General features: G+C 48.8%; 1 protein-coding gene across 3 annotated transcripts in view; it reads right to left on the bottom strand.

Moving 5' to 3' along the window:
- Positions 1 to 21,267, bottom strand: part of mapk15 (mitogen-activated protein kinase 15) — an 81,432-nt gene extending 60,165 nt beyond the window's left edge. For all 3 annotated transcript variants that reach the window (XM_078227495.1, XM_078227504.1, XM_078227513.1), the window contains exons 1-3: positions 21,181 to 21,267; positions 19,042 to 19,172; positions 12,897 to 13,060 (exon numbers count right to left, since the gene is read on the bottom strand). In XM_078227495.1, coding sequence (XP_078083621.1) covers positions 12,897 to 13,060; positions 19,042 to 19,172; positions 21,181 to 21,184 — 299 coding nt within the window. In that variant the 5' untranslated portion in view covers positions 21,185 to 21,267. The remainder of the gene's footprint in view (positions 1 to 12,896; positions 13,061 to 19,041; positions 19,173 to 21,180) is intronic.
- Positions 21,268 to 22,813: the final 1,546 nt, after the last annotated feature.

Raw genomic sequence — 22,813 nt, 5'->3', positions numbered from 1 at the left:
AGGATGTGGAAAGAAACTGCAGGGGATGGGCACAATTGAAATGTGGAGCTTGTTCAAGGAACAGCTACTGCGTGTCCTTGATAAGTATGTACCTGTCAGGCAGGGAGGAAGTGGTCGAGCGAGGGAAGTTGAATCTCTTGTGAAGAGATGAAAAGATCAGACGTGAAGGCTCAGTTAGGGCGCTTGAGAGTTACATGTTAGCCAGGAAGGACCTAAAGAGAGAGTTAAGAAGAGCCAGGAGGGGACATGAGATGTCTTTGGCAGGTAAGATCAAGGAAAACCCTAAAGCTTTCTACAGGTATGTCAGGAATAAAAGAATGACGAGGGTAAGATTAGGGCCAGTCAAGGACAGTAGTGGGGAGTTGTGCGTGGAGTCCGAAGAGATAGGAGAGGTGCTAAATGAATATTTTTCGTCAATATTCACGCAGGAAAAAGTCAATGTTGTCGAGGAGAATACTGAGATACAGGGTATTGGACTAGACGGGATTGAGGTTCATAAGGGGGAGGTGTTAGCAATTCTGGAAAGTGTGAAAATAGATAAGTCCCCTGGGCCGGATGGGATTTATCCTAGGATTCTCTGGGATGCGAGGGAGGAGATTGCAGAGCTTTTGGCTTTGATCTTTATGTCGTCATTGTCTACAGGAATAGTGCCAGAAGAGTGGAGGATAGCAAATGTTGTCCCCTTGTTCAAGAAGGGGAGTAGGGACAACCCTGGTAATTATAGACCAGTGAGCCTTACTTCTGTTGTGGGCAAAGTTTTGGAAAGGATTATAAGAGATAGGATTTATAATCATCTGGTAAGGAATAATTTGATTAGGGATAGTCAACACGGTTTTGTGAAGGGTAGGGCGTGCCTCACAAACCTTATTGAGTTCTTTGAGAAGGCGACCAAAGAGGTGGATAAGGATAAAGCAGTTGATGTGGTGTATATGGATTTCATTAAAGCGTTTGATAAGGTTCCCCACGGTAGGCTATTGCAGAAGATACGGAGGCATGGGATTGAGGGTGATTTAGCGGTTTGGATCAGAAATTGGCTAGCTGTAAGAAGGCAGAGGGTGGTGGTTGATGGGAAATGTTCATCCTGGAGTTCAGTTAATAGTGGTGTACCGCAAGGATCTGTTTTGGGGCCACTGCTGTTTGTCATTTTTATAAATGACCTGGATGAGGGCGTAGAAGGATAGGCTAGTAAATTTGCGGATGACACTAAAGTCGGTGGAGTTGTGGACAGTGCAGAAGGATGTTGCAGGTTACAGAGGGACATAGATAAGCTGCAGAGTTGGGCTGAGAGGTGGCAAATGGAGTTTAATGCGGATAAGTGTGAGGTGATTCACTTTGGGAGCAGTAACAGGAATACAGAGTACTGGGCTAATGGTAAGATACTTGGTAGAGTGGATGAGCAGAGAGATCTCAGTGTCCATGCGCATAGATCCCTGAAAGTTGGCACCCAGGTTGATAGGGTTGTTAAGAAGGTGTACGGTGTGTTAGCTTTTATTGATAGAGGGATTGAGTTTCGGAGCCATGAGGTCATGTTGCAGCTGTACACAACTCTGGTGCGGCCGCACTTGGAGTATTGCGTACAGTTCTGGTCGCCGCATTATAGGAAGGATACGGAAACATTGGAAAGGGTGCAGAGGAGATTTACCAGGATGTTGCCTGGTATGGTGGGAAGGTCTTATGAGGAAAGGTTGAGGGGCTTGAGGCTGTTTTCGTTAGAGAGAAGAAGGTTAAGAGGTGACTTAATAGAGGCATATAAGATGATCAGAGGATTAGATAGGGTGGACAGTGAGAGCCTTTTTCCTTGGATGGTGATGGCTAGCACGAGGGGACATAGCTTTAAATTGAGGGGTGATAGATATAGGACAGATGTCAGAGGTAGGTTCTTTACTCAGAGAGTAGTAAGGGCGTGGAATGCCCTGCCTGCAGCAGTAGTGGACTCGCCAACATTAAGGGCATTTAAATGGTTATTGGATAAATATATGGATGATATTGGAATAGTGTAGGTTAGCGGGGCTTTAGATTGGTTTCACAGGTCGGCGCAACATCAAGGGCCGAAAGGCCTGTACTGCGCTGTAATGTTCTATGCTTTGTCCGTATAGCGCACAAGAAACAATACTTTTCACTGTATGTTAATACATGTGACAATAATAAATCAAATCAGATCAAATCAGGCGGTGGCTCACCACCATTTCCTCTAGGGCAGGTTGGAATGGACACAAGTGCTGGCCATTTAGCCCATCAATCCAATTAGATCACCAATCAGCTCTCCCCCTCAAAGGGGAGAACAGCCTCTGGTCAGCTGGGTCTGTGGCAATGTTACTGTTCCATCTTCACTCCACCCCGCCATACCCTCATCCAACAAGCATTTCTCATCCTCCCTTTTGATATTTCCAATCGAGCTGCAGCCTAACAGCTTTTTAGAAGCATCATTCCCAGATTTTCCCTCCGTTTTTTGTGAAGAAGTGTTTCCTGACATTCCCCATGAACAGCCTGGCTCTGCTAACTGCAAGGTTATCCCCTTTCACTGGCTTCACCTCACTGGAGAAACAAGCTGCTCTGTGCCCACCCTCCCTTGATCATCCCCCCCCGAGGATAAGAAATTCTGCCGTTTGGTTTGGCAACCAGCTTTCTGATCTCTGCGATTATACATCCTGCTATTTTATCACTACCTCAGAAACTCTGTCTTTACACCTCATGTTTTTCTCTTTAATCATTTCCAGGCCTTTCATCAGCTATTTCCTTCTATTTGTGACTGTCATTTGCATGATCTGGACTTTGCTCTCATCACTTTCTTTAATCTTTAAACTGCTTTGATTTCTGCCTGAGCACTCGCTCCCTTTATTGGTCTAATCTTACCAGGTAGCATCTCGCATGGTCAAAGGTCAAACCATATCCTTAACTAAATGTGTGTGTACACAGACTGGCAATCGGGCAGACTGGCATAGAAACATCGAAAATAGGAGTAGGCCATTCGGCCCCTTGAACCTGCTCCATTTATTGCAACCATGGCTGATCATCAAATTCAATAGCCTGACCCCCCTTCCTCCCACGTCCCTTGATCCCTTTAGCCCCTAAAGCTATATCTAATTTCTTCTTGAAGTCAGACAATGTTTTGGCCTCAACTACTTTCTGTGGTAGTGAATTCCACACATTCACAAAATCACAGAATCCTACAGTGCAGAAGAGGCCCTTCAGCCCATCGAGTCTGCACCGACGCATGAAAGGCCCTGACCTGCCCACCTAATCCCACTTGCCAGCACTTGGCCCATAGCCCTGAATGTTATCATAGAAACCCTACAGTGCAGAAGCAGGCCATTCGGCCCATTGAGTCTGCACCGACCACAATCCCACCCAGGCCCTACCCTCTTATCCCTACATATTTACCCGCTAATCCCTCTAACCTACGCATCTCAGGACCCTAAGGGTCAATTTAGCATGGCCAATCAACCTAACCCGCACATCTTTGGACTGTGGGAGGAACCCGGAGCACCCGGAGGAAACCCACGCAGACACGAGGAGAATGTGCAAACTCCACACAGACAGTGACCCAAGCCGGGAATCGAACCCAGGTCCCTGGAGCTGTGAAGCAGCAGTGCTAACCACTGCGCTACCGTGCCGCCCTATGCCATGCCTATGGCGTGCCAAGTACTCATCCAGGTACATTTTAAAGGATGTGAGTCATCCCGCCTCCACCACCCTCCCAGGCAGCGCATTCCAGACCCTCACCACCCTCTGAGTAAAAAAGCTTTTTCTCAAATCCCCCTAAACCTCCCACTCCTCACTTTTAACTTGTGTCCCCTCGTAGCCAGAACTAGAGGGCACAGCCTCAAAATAAAGGGCGGTCAGTTTAGGACAGAGTTGAGGAGGAACTTCTTCTCTCAGAGGGTGGTGAATCTCTGGAATTCTCTGCCCACTGAAGTGGTGGAGGCTACCTCGTTGAATATGTTTAAGTCACGGATAGATGGATTCCTGATCGGTAAGGGAATTAGGGGTTATGGGGAGCAGGCGGGTAAGTGGAACTGATTCACTTCAGATCAGCCATGATCTTATTAAATGGCGGGGCAGGCTCGAGGGGCTAGATGGCCAACTCCTGCTCCTATTTCTTATGTTCTTATGTAACTGACCCTTCAACTAAGGGGAACAGCTGCTCCCTCTCCATCCTGTCCAGACCCCTCATAATCTTGAACACCTCGCTCAGGTCGCCCCTCAGTCTTCTCTGCTCCAACAAAACCAACCCAAGCCTATGCAACCTCTCTTCATAAGAAGAGAGAGTTTTAAGGCAAGGATAAATAAATTTTTGAACAGGAAAGGAATTAAGGGTTATGGTGAGCGGGCGGGTAAGGGGAGATGAGTCCACAAAAAAATCAGCCATGATCTTATTGAATGGCGGAGCAGGCTCGAGGGGCCAGATGGCCCACTCCTGCTCCTAGTTCTTTATGTTCTTATAACTTAAATGCTCCATCCCAGGCAGCATCCTGGTGAATCTCCTCTGCACTCCCTCCAGTGTGTTCACATCCTTCGTATAATGTGGTGACCAGAACTGCACACAGTGCTCCAGCTGTGGCCTCACCAAAGTTCTATACAACTCCAACATGACTTCTCTGCTGTTGTAATCTATACCTCGATTGATAAAGGCAAGTGTCCCATATTCCTTTTTCACCACACGACTAACCATGCCCTTCCGCCTTCAAAGATCTGTGGACAAACACGTCAAGATCCCTTTGTTCCACAGAGCTTCCTCGTGTCCGACCATTCACTGAGTACTTTCTTGTCAAATTACTCCTTCCAAAGTGCATCACCTCACACTTTTCCGGGTTAAATTCCATCTGCCACTTATCCACCCGTTTGACCACCTTGTCTATATCTTCCTGTAACCCAAGACACTCCGCCTCACTGTTAGCCACCCGGCCAATCTTTGTGTCATCGGCACTAACTGTTCCAGTTCGTTTACTACCACTGACCTCATGGTTAATTATTAGTCTCAACATCACAGAGGGTAGCTAATGTAACCCCACTATTTAAAAAGGGAGGTAGAGAGAAAACAAGGAATTATAGACCAGTGAGCCTAATGTCGATGGTGGGGAAAATTTTCAAATCTATGTCAAAGATTTTATAGCAAAATACTTTGGAAAGAGTATTGGACAGAGTCAGCATGGATTAGTGAAAGGGAAATCATGCTTGACAAATCTACTGGAATTCTTCGAGAATGTTATGTTACAGTTGGTGAAGCCGCACTTGGAGTATTGTGTACAGTTTTGGTCACCCTGTTATAGGAAAGACATTGATAAACTGGAAAGAGTGCAGAGAAGATTTACCAGGATGTTGCCAGGACTCCTGGGCCTGAGTTATAGGGAGCGGCTGGCCAGGCTAGGACTTTATTCCTTGGAACCTCGGAGAATGAGGGGTGACCTTACTGAGGTGTATAAAGGAGCAGAGATAGAATGAACGCACATAAGCTTTTTCCCAGGGAAGGGAAATTGAAAACTAGAGGGCACAGGTTTTAGGTGCGAGGGGAAAGATTTAAAAGGGACTGAGGGGCAACTTCTTCACACAGAGGGTGATACGTGCATGGAATGAGCTGCCAGAGAGGCAGGTTCAATAGCAACATTTAAAAAGCATTTGGATTAGTACATGGATGGGAAAGGATTAGAGGGGATGAAATTGATGAAGCAAAAGGATAGTGAGGGATAAAATTGGTCCTCTTGAAGACCAGAGTGGTAGACTGTGTATGGAATCAAAAGAGATGGGGGAGATACTAAATGGTTTTTTTGCATCCGTATTTACTGAGGAAACGGGCATGGAGTCTACGGAAATAGGGCAAACTGGTAGGGAGGCCATGGAACCTTTACAGATTAAAGGGGAGGAGGTGCTCGCTGTCTTGAGGCAAATCAGAGTGGATAAATCCCCAGAACCGGACAGGGTATTCCCACGGACCTTGAGGGAAGCTAGTGTTGAACTTGCAGGGGCCCTGGCAGACATATTTAAAATGTCAGTATTCACGGGGGAGGTGCCGGATGATTGGAGGGTGGCTCATGTTGTTCCGTTGTTTAAAAAAGGTTCCAAAAGAAATCCGGGAAATTATCGGCCAGTAAGCTTGACGTTGGTGGTGGGCAAGTTATTGGAAGGTGTGATAAGGGATAGGATCTACAAATATTTGGATAGACAGGGACTTATTAGGGAGAGTCAACATGGCTTTGTGCGTGGTAGGTCATGTTTGACCAATCTATTAGAGTTTTTCGAGGAGGTTACCAGGAAAGTGGATGAAGGGAAGGCGGTGGATGTTGTCTACCTGGTTGTGGAGGATTGCTTCTCTGAGTGGAGGCCTGTGACTAGCGGTGTGCCGCAGGGATCGGTGTTGGGTCCATTGTTGTTTGTCATCTATATCAATGATCTGGATGATAATGTGGTAAATTGGATCAGCAAGTTTGCTGATGATACAAAGATTGGAGGTGTAGTGGATAGTGAGGAAGGTTTTCAAAGCTTGCAGAGGGATTTGGACCAACTAGAAAAATGGGCTGAAAAATGGCAAATGGAATTTAACGCAGACAAGTGTGAGATATTGCACTTTGGAAGGACAAATCAAAGTAGAACGTACAGGGTAAATGGTAGGACTCTGAAGAGTGCAGTTGAACAGAGAGATCTGGGAATACAGGTACAGAATTCCCTAAAAGTGACGTCACAGGTGGATAGGGTCGTAAAGAGTGCCTTTGGTACATTGGCCTTTATAAATCGGAGTATCGAGTATAAAAGTTGGAGTGTTATGGTAAGGTTATATAAGGCATTGGTGAGGCCGAATTTGGAGTATTGTGTACAGTTTTGGTCACCTAGTTACAGGAAGGATGTAAATAAGATTGAAAGAGTGCAGAGAAGGTTGACAAGGCTGTTGCCGGGACTCGAGAAGCTGAGTTACAGAGAGAGATTGAATACGTTGGGACTTTATTCCCTGGAGCGTAGAAGATTGAGGGGAGATTTGATAGAGGTGTATAAGATTTTGATGGGTATAGATAGAGTGAATGCAAGCAGGCTTTTTCCGCTGAGGCTAGGGGAGAACAAAACCAGAGGGCATGGGTTAAGGATGAAAGGAGAAAAGTTTAAAGGGAATATTAGGGGGGGCTTCTTCACGCAGAGAGTGGTGGGTGTGTGGAATGAGCTGCCGGATAAAGTGGTAAATGCGGGGTCACTTTTAACATTTAAGAAAAACTTGGACGGGTTCATGGATGAGAGGGGTGTGGAGGGATATGGTCCAAGTGCCGGTCAGTGGGACTAGGCAAAAAATGGTTCGGCACAGACAAGAAGGGCCAAAAGGCCTGTTTCTGAGCTGTAATTTTCTATGGTTCTATGGGTATGGGCCAAACGCAGGCAATTGGGACGAGCTGGGAGGGTGCCATGGTCAGCATGGATCAGTTGGGCCGAAGGGTCTGTTTCCATGCATCATTGTTCTATGATTATGTAACGAGTAGAGCTGATGAGTGGGAGCCAGTGAATGTGGTTTGTTTGGACTTTCAGAAGGCTTTCGACAAAGTCCCAGTAAGAGTACTGCCACCTCACAGCGCCAGGGACCTGGGTTCAATTCCGGCCTTGGGGCGACTCACTGCATGGAATTTACATGTTCTTCACATGTTTGTGTGGGTTTCCTCCGGGTTCTCTGGTTTCCTACCACAGTCTGAAAGACGTGCTGGTTAGGTGCATTGACCATGCTAAATTCTCCCTCAGTGTACCCAAACAGGTGCCAGAGTGTGGTGACTAGGGGATTTTCACAGTAACTTCATTGTGGTGTTAATGTAAGCCTGCTTGTGACACTAATACATAAGCTTAAAAAGTTTAAAGTTTATTTATTAGTAACAAGTAAGGCTTACATTAACACTGCAATGAAGTTACTGTGAAATTCCCCTAGTCACCACACTCTGGCACCTGTTTGGGTACACTGAGGGAGAATTTAGCATGGTCAATGCACCTAACCAGCACGTCTTTCAGACTGTGGTAGGAAACCAAAGCACCCGGAGGAAACCCACACAAACATGTGAAGAACATGTAAATTCCATGCAGTGAGTCGCCCCAAGGCCGGAATTGAATCCAGGTCCCTGGCGCTGTGAGGTAGCAGTACTCTTATTGGTCAATGCACCTAACCAGCACGTCTTTCAGACTGTGGTAGGAAACCGGAGCAAAGAACAGTACAGCACAGGAAACAGGCCCTTCGGCCCTCCAAGCCTGTGCCGCTCCTTGGTCCAACTAGACCAATCGTTTGTATCCCTCCATTCCCAGGCTGCTCATGTGACTATCCAGGTAAGTCTTAAACGATGTCAGCGTGCCTGCCTCCACCACCCTACTTGGCAGCACATTCCAGGCCCCCACCACCTTCTGTGTAAAAAACGTCCCTCTGATGTCTGAGTTATACTTCGCCCCTCTCAGCTTGAGCCCGTGACCCCTCGTGATCGTCACCTCCGACCTGGGAAAAAGCTTCCCACTGTTCACCCTATCTATACCCTTCATAATCTTGTATACCTCTACTAGATCTCCCCTCATTCTCCGTCTTTCCAAGGAGAACAACCCCAGTCTACCCAATCTCTCCTCATAGCTAAGACCCTCCATACCAGGCAACATCCTGGTAAACCTTCTCTGCACTCTCTCCAATGCCTCCACGTCCTTCTGGTAGTGCGGCGACCAGAACTGGACGCAGTACTCCAAATGTGGCCTAACCAGCGTTCTATACAGCTGCATCATCAGACTCCAGCTTTTATACTCTATACCCCGTCCTATCAAGGCAAGCATACCATATGCCTTCTTCACCACCTGTGTTGCCACCTTCAAGGATTTGTGGACTTGCACACCTAGGTCCCTCTGTGTTTCTATACTCTTGATGACTCTGCCATTTATTGTATAACTCCTCCCTACATTATTTCTTCCAAAATGCATCACTTCGCATTTATCCGGATTAAACTCCATCTGCCACCTCTCCGCCCAATTTTCCAGCCTATCTATATCCTGCTGTATTGCCCAACAATGCTCTTCGCTATCCGCAAGTCCAGCCATCTTCGTGTCATCCGCAAACTTGCTGATTACACCAGTTACACCTTCTTCCAAATCATTTATATATATCACAAATAGCAGAGGTCCCAGTACAGAGCCCTGCGGAACACCACTGGTCACAGACCTCCAGCCGGAAAAAGACCCTTTGACCACTACCCTCTGTCTCCTATGGCCAAGCCAGTTCTCCACCCATCGAGCCACTTCTCCTTGTATCCCATGAGCCTTAACCTTCTTAACCAACCTGCCATGTGGGACTTTGTCAAATGCCTTACTGAAATCCATATAGACGACATCCACGGCCCTTCCTTCATCAACCGTTTTTGTCACTTCCTCCAAAAAACTCCACCAAATTTGTAAGGCACGACCTCCCTCTTACAAAACCATGCTGTCTGTCACTAATGAGATTGTTCCGTTCTAAATGCACATACATCCTGTCTCTAAGAATCCTCTCCAACAACTTCCCTACCACGGACGTCAAGCTCACCGGCCTATAATTTCCTGGGTTATCCCTGCTACCCTTCCTAAACAACGGGACCACATTCGCTATCCTCCAATCCTCAGGGACCTCACCCGTGTCCAAAGAAGCGACAAAGATTTCCGTCAGAGGCCCAGCAATTTCACCTCTCGTCTCCCTGAGCAGTCGAGGATAGATGCCATCAGGCCCTGGGGCTTTGTCAGTTTTAATGTTCCCTAAAAAACCTAACACTTCCTCTCTTGTAATGGAGATTTTCTCTAACGGGTCAACACCTCCCTCCGAGACACTCCCGGTTAACACGCCCCTCTCCTTCGTGAATACCGATGCAAAGTATTCATTTAGGATCTCCCCTATTCCCTTGGGTTCTAAGCATAATTCCCCTCCTTTGTCCCTGAGAGGTCCGATTTTCTCCCTGACAACTCTTTTGTTCCTAACGTATGAATAGAATGCATTAGGATTCTCCTTAATCCTGCCTGCCAAGAACATCTCGTGACCTCTTTTTGCCCTTCTAACTCCCCGTTTGAGTTCTTTCCTACTCTCTCTGTATTCCTCCAGAGCTCCATCTGTTTTCAGTTGCCTGGACTTAACGTACGCCTCCCTTTTCATTTTAATCAGATCCTCAATTTCCCTGGTTATCCACGGCTCTCGAATCCTACCTTTCCTTTTTACAGGCACATGCCTATCCTGCAGCCTTATCAATAGTTCCTTAAAAGACTCCCACATGCCAGACGCGGACTTACCCTCAAACATCCTCTCCCAATCAACATCCGCCAATTCCTGCCTAATCCGGCTATAGTCAGCCTTCCCCCAATTTAGCACCCTGCCCGTAGGACAGCACTCATCCTTGTCCATTACTATCCTAAAGTTAACAGAGTTGTGGTCACTATTTGCCACATGTTCCCCTACCGAAACTTTGACTACCTGACCGGGCTCATTTCCCAGAACTAGGTCCAGTATAGCCCCCTCTCTAGTCGGGCTATCTACATACTGTTCCAAAGAACCTTCCAGTACGCATTTTACAAATTCCTCCCCGTCCGGACCCCCAGCTCTAAGCACTTTCCAGTCTGTGCCAGGGAAATTAAAGTCCCCCACTACAACAACCCTATGTTTTCTGCACCTATCCAGGATCTCCTGACATATCCTTTCCTCCACTTCCCGTGGGCTGTTGGGTGGTCTGTAGTACACCCCCAGCATAGTGACTGCACCCTTCCTGTTTCTGAGTTCCACCCACAGCGACTCAGTACATGACCCCTCTAAGTTGTCTACCCTCTGCACCGCGGTAATATGCTCCTTAACTAATATCGCTACTCCCCCACCTTTTTTAGCCCCTCCTCTGTCTCGCCGAAAACACTTATACCCCGGAATATTCAGCTGCCAGTCCTGTCCTTTTAACCAAGTTTCCGTCACCGCAACCACATCCAAATTCCGCATAAGCATTAAGGCCCTAAGTTCGTCTGTTTTACCCGTTACGCTCCTCGCATTGAAGCAGATGCACTCCAGACCTCCAGGCCCACGCAGGTCATCCTCCTCCAGAGTGCTCCTCTTCTTAGCTCGCCTTGCCCTGGCCCCCAGCTCAACCCCAGCCTCAGTATTTACTGACCTACTGTTTTGTTCTCCACCCCCCTGCCACACTCGTTTAAATCCTGCCGAAACACTCTAGCAAAACTCCCAGCCAGGATATTTGCTCCCTTCCAGTTAAGGTGTAACCCATCCTTTCTGTACAGTTGCCATCCTGACTTGAAGATTTCCCAGTTATCTATGAATTTAAAACCCTCCCTCTTGCACCAGTCCTTTAGCCACGCGTTCAACTGTAGAATCTCCCTGTTCCGAGCCTCACTTGCACTAGACACCGGGAGCAGCCCAGAGATTGCTACCCTGGAGGTCTTACTTTTTAGCCTAGCACCCAACTCCCTGAATTTCTCTCGTATGACCCCCCCTGCTCTTCCTACCTACATCATTTTCACCAATGTGTACAATCACATCCGTTTGACTACCTTCCTTTTTAAATATGCTTCCTACCCTCTCGGAGACATCCAGTACCCCGGCACCAGGGAGGCAGACTACCATCCTGGATTCTCGTTCAGTCCCACAGAAGCGCCTGTCCGTGCCTCTAACCATTGCGTCCCCCACAACTATCGCTCTCCTAAACCCCTTCTTTCCCTTCCGGACCCCTGAGCCTGTCTCCGTGGAGGCGATCTGGTCCTCGTGGCTTACCCCTGGAGGGTCATCCCCCTCCACAGAATCCAAAACAATATACCTATTTTGGAGGGGGACAACCACAGGGGATCCCTCCACAGACTGCTCACTCCCTTCCCTTCTCCCATCTGTTGCCCATCCCTTTCTTTTATGGGAGAATGCCACTGGGGTACTTTCTGGCACATCACCCTTCTGACTATTACCCCTCCTAACCGTGACCCACGTGTCTTCCTTCCGAGACCCTGGTGTCACTACCTGACTATAACTTTTAGCTATTACTCTCTCATTTTCCCTAACTAAACTGAGTTCATCGAGCCTCAGCTCCAGGTCCCTTACACATAGAACATAGAACATAGAAAGCCACAGCACAAACAGGCCCTTCGGCCCACAAGTTGCGCCGATCACATCCCCACCTCTAGGCCTATCTATAGCCCTCAATCCCATTAAATCCCATGTACTCATCCAGAAGTCTCTTAAAAGACCCCAACGAGTTTGCCTCCACCACCACCGACGTCAGCCGATTCCACTCACCCACCACCCTCTGAGTGAAAAACACGATCCTTCAGGAGATGTAGTTCCACACATCTGGCACAGATATGGACTTCCGGGAGGCAAGTTGTCTCCAGGAACTCCCACATCCCACACCGAATGCAGTATACTGGCCTCCCACTCATACCAGCCATGTCCTTTTTAGTTTTTGGGATAAAACAAAAAGGGGGTGTAACCGAAGAAAAACAAACAAACAACCTTCCTCGCCTTCACCGAAGCCCTGTGAGCCAAAGCCCTTATAGCTCTCACTCTGTCCCCTGCTCACTCCGCTGCCCACTAACGACGCTGCCCGCTCAAAGGTGCGGCCTACTTTTAAACCCTCCAAAACCTTCCCAGGCTGCTGCTGGGCCTATTCCTGTTTAGAAAAAAAACCTCCGATTTTTTTCACAAATTTAACTGAAAAATAATTAAATAAATTAGTGCACACACAAGCTCCCTTACCCTCAGCCTGCTCCTGTGGCACCCGGAGGAAACCCACACAAACACGGGGAGAACGTGCAAACTTCACACCGAAAGTGACCCAAGCCGGGAATTGAACCCAGGTCCCCGGCATTGTGAAGCAGCAGTGCTAACCACTGTGCAGCCCCTTTAAACTTCGTACTTTAAACTTTTTTTGAACTTTTAAACTTTAAACTTTGAAACATCTTCTGACCTGGGAGATGCGAGGAGGATTTCTGGTGCTCGATACCAGCGGGTAGCCACATACTCCGTTAATGCTGCATTCCCCTGCTCCTCTTGGATCTGATTAATGCAGCGAGCCAGGCCAAAGTCGCAGAGTTTGACAAAACAGTCTGCATCCAGGAGGATGTTGGAGGGCTGGAGAATGAGAACAAAGCTGGAGTAAGGATGTCAGAAAAAGGTTCAGTGTGACAGCCTCAATAATCTGTACATGAAAATAAATATATACTGTCGGTATTTCTTTGAATTTAGAAAATTAATGGCTGATCTGATTGCGCTGTTTAAGATAATTAAAGAATTTGATTGGGTCAATATAAACAATTCCCTCTGGGAAGAAGGGTCCAGAAGAAGCTTGTTCAGGTGTGATGTCAGGAAGCACAGCTTCACACAAAGAGGAGTACTAATCCAGAACACTCCACCTGATCAGGCTGCAGGGCAAACAATGAACATTTCAAAGCTGAGAATGATAGATTACCATTGGGCAAGGGAATTAAGGATTATAAAACTAAGATACAGATCAGTTACGGTGTGACTGGATGCTGAACCAGGCTCAAAAGGCTAAATAACTTCTTCTATTTTAAAATGATTGAGTTACAGGACATGGGAGTGCTTGCAAGGCCTGCATTTATTACCTATTCCTTCTCAAGTACAACCAAGTGATTTGTTAGTCCATTTCAGAGAGCAGTTAAGAGTTAACATGGTTGTGGATCTGAAATCACATGTAGACCAGATCAACAAGGAGGGTCATGAAGGACACCAGCGAACCAGATGGGTTTGTGTGATAAAAGTAAAGTCAAGTTTATTTATTAGTCACAAGTAAGGCTTACATTAACACTACAATGAAGTTACTGTGAAATTTCCCTAGTCACCACACTCCTGTTCGGGTCAATGCACCTAACCAGCACGTCTTTCAGACTGTGGGAGGAAACCGGAGCACCCGGAGAAAACCCACACAGACACGGGGAGATCATGCAAACTCCACACAGACAGTGACCCAAGACAGGAATTGAACCTGGGCCCCTGATGCTGTGAGGCAGCAGTGCTAACACTGTATCACCTGTGTCCCTGACACTGCGAGGCAGCAGTGCTAACCACTGTGCCATCGCGGGTCCCTGGCGCTGCAAGGCAGCAGTGCTAACCACTGTGCCATCGCGGGTCCCTGGCGCTGCAAGGCAGCAGTGCTAACCACTGTGCCACCGTGAATCGAATCCGGATTCCTGGCGCTGTGAGGCAGCAGTGCTAACCATTGTGCCATCGTGGGTCCCTAGCGCTGTGAGGCAGCAGTGCTAACCTCTGTGCCACCGTGCCGCTGGGAATCGAATCCGGATTCCTGGTGCTGTGAGGCAACAGTGCTAACCTCTGTGCCACCGCGGGTCCCTGGCACTGCGAGACAGCAGTGCTAACCTCTGTGCCACCGCGGGTCCCTGGCACTGCGAGACAGCAGTGCTAACCTCTGTGCCACCGCGGGTCCCTGGCACTGCGAGACAGCAGTGCTAACCTCTGTGCCATCGCGGGTCCCTGGCACTGCGAGACAGCAGTGCTAACCTCTGTGCCACCACGGGTCCCTGGCACTGCAAGGCAGCAGTGCTAACCTCTGTGCCATCATGCCGCCCCCGATAATTCAGTAGTTTCAGCTTCACCTTGATTGGGGTTAGCTTCAACTCCAGGTTTTCTTTGGTTAATTGAATTTAAACTCCCACAGCCATCATGCTGGGATTTGAACTCATGTCTCTGAATCATTATACTCAGTTTTTGCATTACTAGTCCAATAACACAAACACTAAGCTATTTCTCTTAATCCCACTATTCAGTTGGTACTCTGTCGCCATGATAACGAGGTGGAAAAGCTTCGAGGGGCTGAATGGAGCGTTCCTGTTTATCTAAACACCAATTCAGCAAGCCGATGCCACAGCGTATTTCCACTCCCCTGCAGTTCTTGGGTTTCTCTTGGATGGAGTAGATATCAGCAAAGCATCCAGGGGTTCAGAGGGCTGGAGCATCAGGTGCACGAGCTTGCACTATGAAGCTCCCACTGTTCAAAGCCACTTACACATGGCTGGAACACAAGCCCAATATCCATGCTGGCCATAGGTTAATGCGCAGAGCCACACTGAGAATACAGATTCATAGAATCATACGATTCTGACCAGGAGGAGGCCATTCAGCCCATCATGTCCATGCCAGTCGACAAAGTACTACTCAGACAAATCCCACCTTCCCTCACTTGTTCTGCAGCCCGACAGTTGCTCAAACAGACATCCAAGCACCCTGTCAATGTGGTGAGAGTTTTTGCCTCTATCCCCCTTTCAGGCAGCGACTTCCTGCTCATCCCTCTCTGGGTGAAAGAATGTTTCCTCATATGTCTGGTTTTTCACCGCAAATGTGTTGTGGAGAAAGTCCAGCTATCCTGGGAAACCCAAGGCCAGGGAAAGTCGGACCAGGAACATTTGGAATCAGAATCATTGCAACTTGCAAGGAAGTCACTTGGCTCATTTTGTATGGGTCTGCTGAAGGAGCAATTTCACCTTGTACCACCTTCCCTCCGTAACCCAGCACATTCATTCCTTTCGGATTATAATCTCATTCGCTTTCAAATGCCTCGATTAAACCAGTCTCTACCACACTCTCAGACAGTGCATTCCAGATCCTAACCACTCGCTGTGTGAATCGGTCTTCACCACACGCTCAGACAGTACATTCCAGATCCTAAACATTCAGTCTGTGAAAATGGATCTCTTCATTCACCATTGCTTCTTTTGCCAATTACCTTATGGTTGTTCCTCTGGTTCGAGATCCAGTTTCTCCCTACCTACTCTGTCCAGGGCCCTCGTGATTTTGAATACCTCTATCAAATCTCTCAACATTCTTCTCTCCATGGAAAACAGTCCCAACCTCTCCAATCTATCGTCAGAACTCAAGTTCCTCACCCCTGGAACCATTTTCATCAATTTTTTCAGCACCCTCTCGAATGCCTTCACATCTTTCCTAAAAGGTGGCACCCAGAACAAGCCACACTACTGCAGTTGGGGCCAAACCAGCATTTTATACAGGTTCAACAGCTCCATGTCCAAATGCAGCAAGACCTGGACAATATCCAGGCTTTGGTTCATTAGTAGCAAGTAACATTCGCGCCACACAGCTGACAAGTGCCGGCAATGACCAATGACATAGAGGACACAAGGAAAGGAGCTGATTGGTAAGTAGAAAGGTCGGGTAAGTATTTAATCATCTTATCACTTGTCGCCCCGGAGATAATTTCTGTGGTTTACAGTTTGTAAAGGTTATATTCGGTAGTAATGAGGGGCAGGCAAGAAGGGCCCCAGAGAATTGGATATAATCTCAAACAAAACATCTTTCAAAAGTTTAATTTAAAGGGGTGAGACATGACAGGAGAGCTCCAAGCCATGGTCTGCTCTTTGTGCTCCATGTGGGAGACTGGGAACGTTTCCAGTGCCCGGGGTCAGCATGTGTGCAGGAAGAGTCTCCAGCTGCAGCTCCTGGAAGCTCGAGTTTCGGAGCTGGAGCGGCGGCTGGGGGCACTGTGGAGCATCCGCGAGGCGGAGAGTATTGTGGATTGCCCGTATAGGGAGGTGCTCACACCGCAGGCTCAGACTCCACAGGTAGGAAGGGAATGAGTGACCACCTGGCAGAGCAAGAGAGCTAGGCAGGCAGTGCAGGAGTCTCCTGTGGCTATTCCCCTGCAATACAGATATACCATTTTGGATACTGTCGAAGGGAATGGCCTTTCAGGGGAAAACAGCAACACCCAAATCCGTTGCACCACGGTTGGTTCTGCTGCAGAGGGGAGGAGTAAAAAGCGTGGGAATGCTACAATATAGGGGATTCAATTGTAAGGGGAATAGAGGGGCATTTCTGTGGCCGCAAACGAGACTCCAGGATGGTGTGTTGCCCCCTTGGTGCTCGGGTCAAGGATGTCTCAGAGCGGCTGCAGGACATTCTGAAGGGAGAGGGTGAACAGCCAGTGGTTGCAGTACACGCGGGTACAAACAACACAGGTTAAAAAAGGGATGAGGTCCTAAAAGCAGAATATAGAGAGCTTGGAAGAAAACTGAAAAGTAGGACCTCAAAAGTAGTGATGTCAGGATTACTGCCTGTGCCACGTGTTAGTCAGAGCAGAAACAGCAGGTCAGGGGGATGAATACGTGGCTGACAAGATGGTGTGAGGGGGAGAGTTCCATATTCCTGGGGCATTGGGACCGGTTCTGTGGGAGGTGGGACCTGTACAAACTGGATGGGTTACACCTGGGCAGGATCAGGACTGATGTTCATGGGGGTGGGGGGTACTTTGCGAGAGTGGCTGGGGAGGGTTTAAACTAATCTGGCAGGGGGATGGGAACCTTTGCAAGGATTCAGAGCAGGGGAATTAAGGACAAGAGGAAAAGACAGTAAGGAGAATCGGGAAAGTGATAGGCAGAGAAATCAAGGGTCAGAGTCAGGTAAAGACTGAGTAAAAAATAGTAGGAAAGGGAAAAGAAATGTTAAAAGTGCCACCTTAAGGTTTTGTACCTGAATGCTCAGAGCATTCGAAACAAAATGGATGAATTAGTTACACAGATAGATGTAAAGGGGGATGATAGAGTTGACATTACGGAGACGTGGCTCCAAGGTGAGCAAGGATAGGAACTAAACATTGAGAGTTATTCAGTGTTTAGGAGGGACAGACGGAAAGGAAAAGGTGGTGGAATTGCATTGTTGATTCAAGGTGATATTGATACGATATTGAGGGAAGATATTTGCATAGATGATGTGGAATCTCTATGGGCGGAGTTAAGAAACAGCAAGTGGCAAAAAACATTAATAGGGGTGGTTTACAGAACATCAAACTGTAGGGGTAATGTTGGGAAAAGCATTAGACAGGAAATCAGAGATGCATGTGTTAAAGGAACATGATTATAGGCACCTTTAATCTGCATATAGATTGGGAGAGACAAATTAGTCAGAGTACAATCGAGGAGGAATTTCTCCTCCTCACACAGAGGGTGGTGAGTGTCTGGAACAAGCTGCCAGTGGTAGTAGTAGAGGCGGGTATAATTTTGTCTTTTAAAAAGCATTTAGACAGTTACATGGGTAAGATGGGTATAGAGGGATATGGGCCAAATGTGGGCAATTGGGGTTAGCTTAGAGGTTTAAAAAACAAAGGGCGGCGTGGACAAGTTGGGCCAAAGGGCCTGTTTCCATGCTGTAAACCTCTCTGACTCTAGAGAGAATCTAACCCTCGCCCTTTGATATTCAATGGCATTACCATCACTAGGTCCCTCACTATCAACATCCTGGGAATTACCATTGACCAGAAACTGAACTGGACTAGCCATATAAATGGGGAGGCGATGGCCTTGTGGTATTATCGTTAAACTATTAATCCAGAAACTCAGTTAATGTTCCGGGGATCCGAGTTCAAATCATGCAAATGCAGCTGGTGGAATTTGAATTCAATAAAATATATCTGGAATTAAGAATCTAGTGATCACCATGAAACCATTGTCGATTGTTGGAAAAACCCATCTGGTTCACTAGAATCATAGAATCCCTACAGTGCAGAAGGAGGCCATTCAGCCCATCGAGTCTGCACCGACCACAATCCCACCCAGGCCCTTTCCTTGTAACCAAGTATTTACTCCTCTAATCTCCCTAACCTGTCCATCTTGGGACTAATGGGCAATTTACCTTGGCCAATTCACCTAACCCACACATATTTGGACTATGGGAGGAAACCGGAGCACCCGGATGAAACCCATGCAGACACGGGGAGAATGTGCAAACTCCACACAACAGTGACCCAAGGCTGGAATTGAACCCAGGTTTCTGGCGCTGTGAGGCAGCAATGTGCCACCGTGCCGCTCTAATGTTCTTTAGGGAAGGAAATCTGCCTTACCTGATCTGGCCTACCTGTGACTCCAGAGCCACGGCAATGTGTTTGACTCTTAATTGCCCTCGGGCAACAAGGGATGGGCAATAACTGCTGGTCAGCCAGCGACGCCCATGTCCCATAAATGAAGAGGGGAAGATGATGTGGAGAGGCCCATTGCTAGTACTGCACACAGTGACCGAAGAGGGAACGGCGCTCTATCTGTTGGAGGTGCTGAGTTATACACTCCTACCTTTTGATCCCGATGGATAACATTACCCGAATGGATAAATTTGGTGGCTTTCAAAAGCTGGTAGAGGATGTAACGGATGTGAATGTCCTTCAGCAGGTTTCCCTTCTTTATCACTGCGTGCAAATCAGTCTCTGCAAAACACCACACGAAGAGAGAGTCATCAAACGCTCAGATACAAACCCTCCACCCCGTGCATCCCGTGCGTAACATCCCCAACCTGACACACACACACACACCCCCAAAACCCCCCACACACACACACACCCCCAAAACCCCCCACACACACATCCCCAAAACCCCCCACACACCCCCAATCCCCCCCACACACACATCCCCAATCCCCCCATACACACACACACCCGCAAACCCCCCCCCCACACACAAACCCCCCCAATCCCCCCCCACACACACACCCCCAATCCCCCCACACACACACCCCCAATCCCCCCATACACACACACACACACCCCCAAACCACCCCCCCACACACACACCCCCAATCCCCCCATACACACATCCCAAATCCCCCCACACACACACCCCCAATCCCCCCATACACACACACCCCCAATCCCCCCATACACACACACCCCCAAACCACCCCCCCACACACACACCCCCAAAACCCCCCACACATCCCCCAATCCCCCCCCCCACACACACCCCCAATCCCCCCCCCCACACACACACCCCCAATCCCCCCCCACACACACCCCCAATCCCCCCCACACACACACACCCCCAATCCCCCCCACACACACACACCCCCAATCCCCCCCACACACACACACCCCCAATCGCCCCCCCCACACACACCCCCAATCGCCCCCCCCACACACACCCCCAATCGCCCCCCCCACACACACCCCCCCAATCCCCCCCCCCCACACACACACATCTCCAACCCCCCCCCACCCCCACCCATTAGTGTCCCAAAAAAAGGCATTTAGACAGTTCCATGGGTACGATGGGTATAGAGGGATAGGGGCCAAATCCGGGCAATTGGGATTAGCTTAGGGATTTTTTTTAAAAAAGGGCGGCATGGACAAGTTGGGCCAAAGGGCCTGACACACACACAACACCCCCCCGACACACACACACACAACACCGCCCCCCCACACACACACACACCCCCACCCACACACACATCTCCAACCCCCCCACCCCCACAACCCCAACCCCCACGTACGCACACACGACCCCACACGCACACACGACCCCCACACGCACACACGACCCCCACACGCACACACGACCCCCACACGCACACACGACCCCCACACGCACACACGACCCCCACACGCACACACGACCCCCACACGACCCCCACACGCACACACGACCCCCACATACGCACACACGACCCCCACATACGCACACACGACCCCCACATACGCACACACGACCCCCCACATACGCACTCACGACCCCCACATACGCACTCACGACCCCACATACGCACTCACGACCCCCACATACGCACTCACGACCCCCACATACGCACTCACGACCCCCACATACGCACACACCCCCACATACGCACACACCCCCACACACACACACAGACTCCCACACACACCCACCCCCACACACACACACCCACCCCTACACACATCTCCAATCCTCCCCACACACACCCACCCACACACAGACAACTCTCCCCCACACACACACCCTCGACCCCCTCCCCACACACACCCCCAACCCCCTCCCCACTCACACACCCCCCCCACACACACACACACCCCCCCCCACACACACACACCCCCCCCCACACACACACACACACCCCCACACACCCCCGCACACAGACACCCTACCCCCACACACACAGACACCCTACACCCACACCGCCCACCCCCTCCAACCCCATGTGTTATCACCCACTCAAAAAAATCTGGGCTCCAATTCCACATTTTCCCATTTCCAGATCCTTGCTCAAATGCTATGTTTTCCGAGATCCTGACCCAATTCCGTTTTTTTATTATTCCTGATCTTTGTTGAGTCTCAAATTCTCCCAGTCCCAGATCCTGGTTCCAATCCCCACCCTTTCCCAGTCTCTGATCCTGACTCCAAACACTCCCATTCTTGGTTATCTCTGACCCACTCTTTTGCACAGTCTCTGGCACTGTCTCTTACCCATGTACTCAAAGACCAGGTAAATATCCTTGTCATTTGCTGCTCGGATCACATTGAGCAGTTTGATGACATTCGGATGGTGTCCAAATTCCTAGGAGGTAAAAGCAGAGTTTAGTGCAGGGCAGGCACTGAGAGATTGCACATCCCAAACAGAAACTCAGCAAAGACCCTACAAGAACATGGTTTGCTCAGAGGAGGGGGCCCGTGCCCAGAGTCTAGAAGAACGAGGGAACTGAAGAAAACAAATGGTGGAAGGAGATTCACCAGGATGGGAGTTGTAGCAGGTGTTGCAATCCTTATCCAAACCCTGAAACCCTGGGACATGGGGTTGGGGGTGGGGGTGGGGGCGGGGGGGGGCGGGAGCGGGAGCGGCGCGGGAGCGGGGCGGGAGCGGGGCGGGGGCGGGGTGATCTGGATCTGCTGGATCTGGTTAGGGACCAATAAAATTTTGTTTAAAGTGGATGAAGGTTGAGATTCAAGATACATGCACATGGGTTTGTACTCGTTGGAGTTTAGAAGGATGAGGGGGGATCTTATGGAGACTTATAAGATAATGCGGGGGCTGGATAGGGTGGAGGCGGAGAGATTCTTTCCACTTAGTAAGGAAGTTAAAACTAGAGGACACAGCCTCAAAATAAAGGGGGGTCGGTTTAAGACAGAGTTGAGGAGGAACTTCTTCTCCCAGAGGGTGGTGAATCTCTGGAATTCTCTGCCCACTGAGGTGGTGGAGGCTACCTCGCTGAATATGTTTAAAGCGCGGATGGATGGATTCCTGAGCGGTAAGGGAATTAAGGGTTATGGGGATCAGGCGGGTAAGTGGTACTGATCCACGTCAGATCAGCCATGATCTTATTGAATGGCGGGGCAGGCTCGAGGGGCTAGATGGCCTACTCCTGCTCCTATTTCTTATGTTCTTATGTTCTTATGTATAAAGCCACAAGGTGCCACGGGGACAAACAAAGAAAATATAAACTTTACTCTACAAGTTCAGGAAGATGAACAACCGACTCAAGAACAGCTTCTTCCCTGCTGCTGTCAGACTTTTGAATGGACCTACCTTGCATTAAGTTGATCTTTGTCTACACCCTAGCTATGACTGTAACACTACTTTCTGCACTCTCTCGTTTCCTTCTTTTCTTCCTTTGTCTGTATAGTGCGCAAGAAACAATATTTTTCATTGTATGTTAATACGTGTAACAATAATAAATCAAATTATCATTGTAGGAAGGATGTGGTTTCATTGGAGAGGGTGCAGAGGAGATTCATCAGGATCTTGCCTGGGATGGAACATTTCAGTTATGAAACATAGGAGATAGGAGCAGGAGGAGGCAATTTGGCCCTTCGAGCCTGCCCCGCCATTCATCACGATCATGGCTGACCATCCAACTCAATAGCCTAATCCTGCTTTCTCCCCATAACCTTTGATCCCATTCGCCCCAAGTGTTATATCCAGCTGCCCCTTGAATACATTCAATGTTTTGGCATCAACTACTTCCTGTGGTGATGAATTCCACAGGCTCACCACTCTTTGGGTGAAAACATGTCTCCTCACCTCCGTCCTAAATAGTCTACCCTGAATCCTCAGACTGTGACCGCTAGTTCTGGACTCCCCCCACCATCGGGAACATCCTCC

This window comes from Mustelus asterias, chromosome 2 (genome assembly GCF_964213995.1).
Source record: "Mustelus asterias chromosome 2, sMusAst1.hap1.1, whole genome shotgun sequence".
In the NCBI taxonomy this organism is placed as follows: domain Eukaryota; kingdom Metazoa; phylum Chordata; class Chondrichthyes; order Carcharhiniformes; family Triakidae; genus Mustelus; species Mustelus asterias.
Note: the sequence above shows the minus strand (reverse complement) of the source record. Positions and strands in the feature narration are given on the sequence as shown.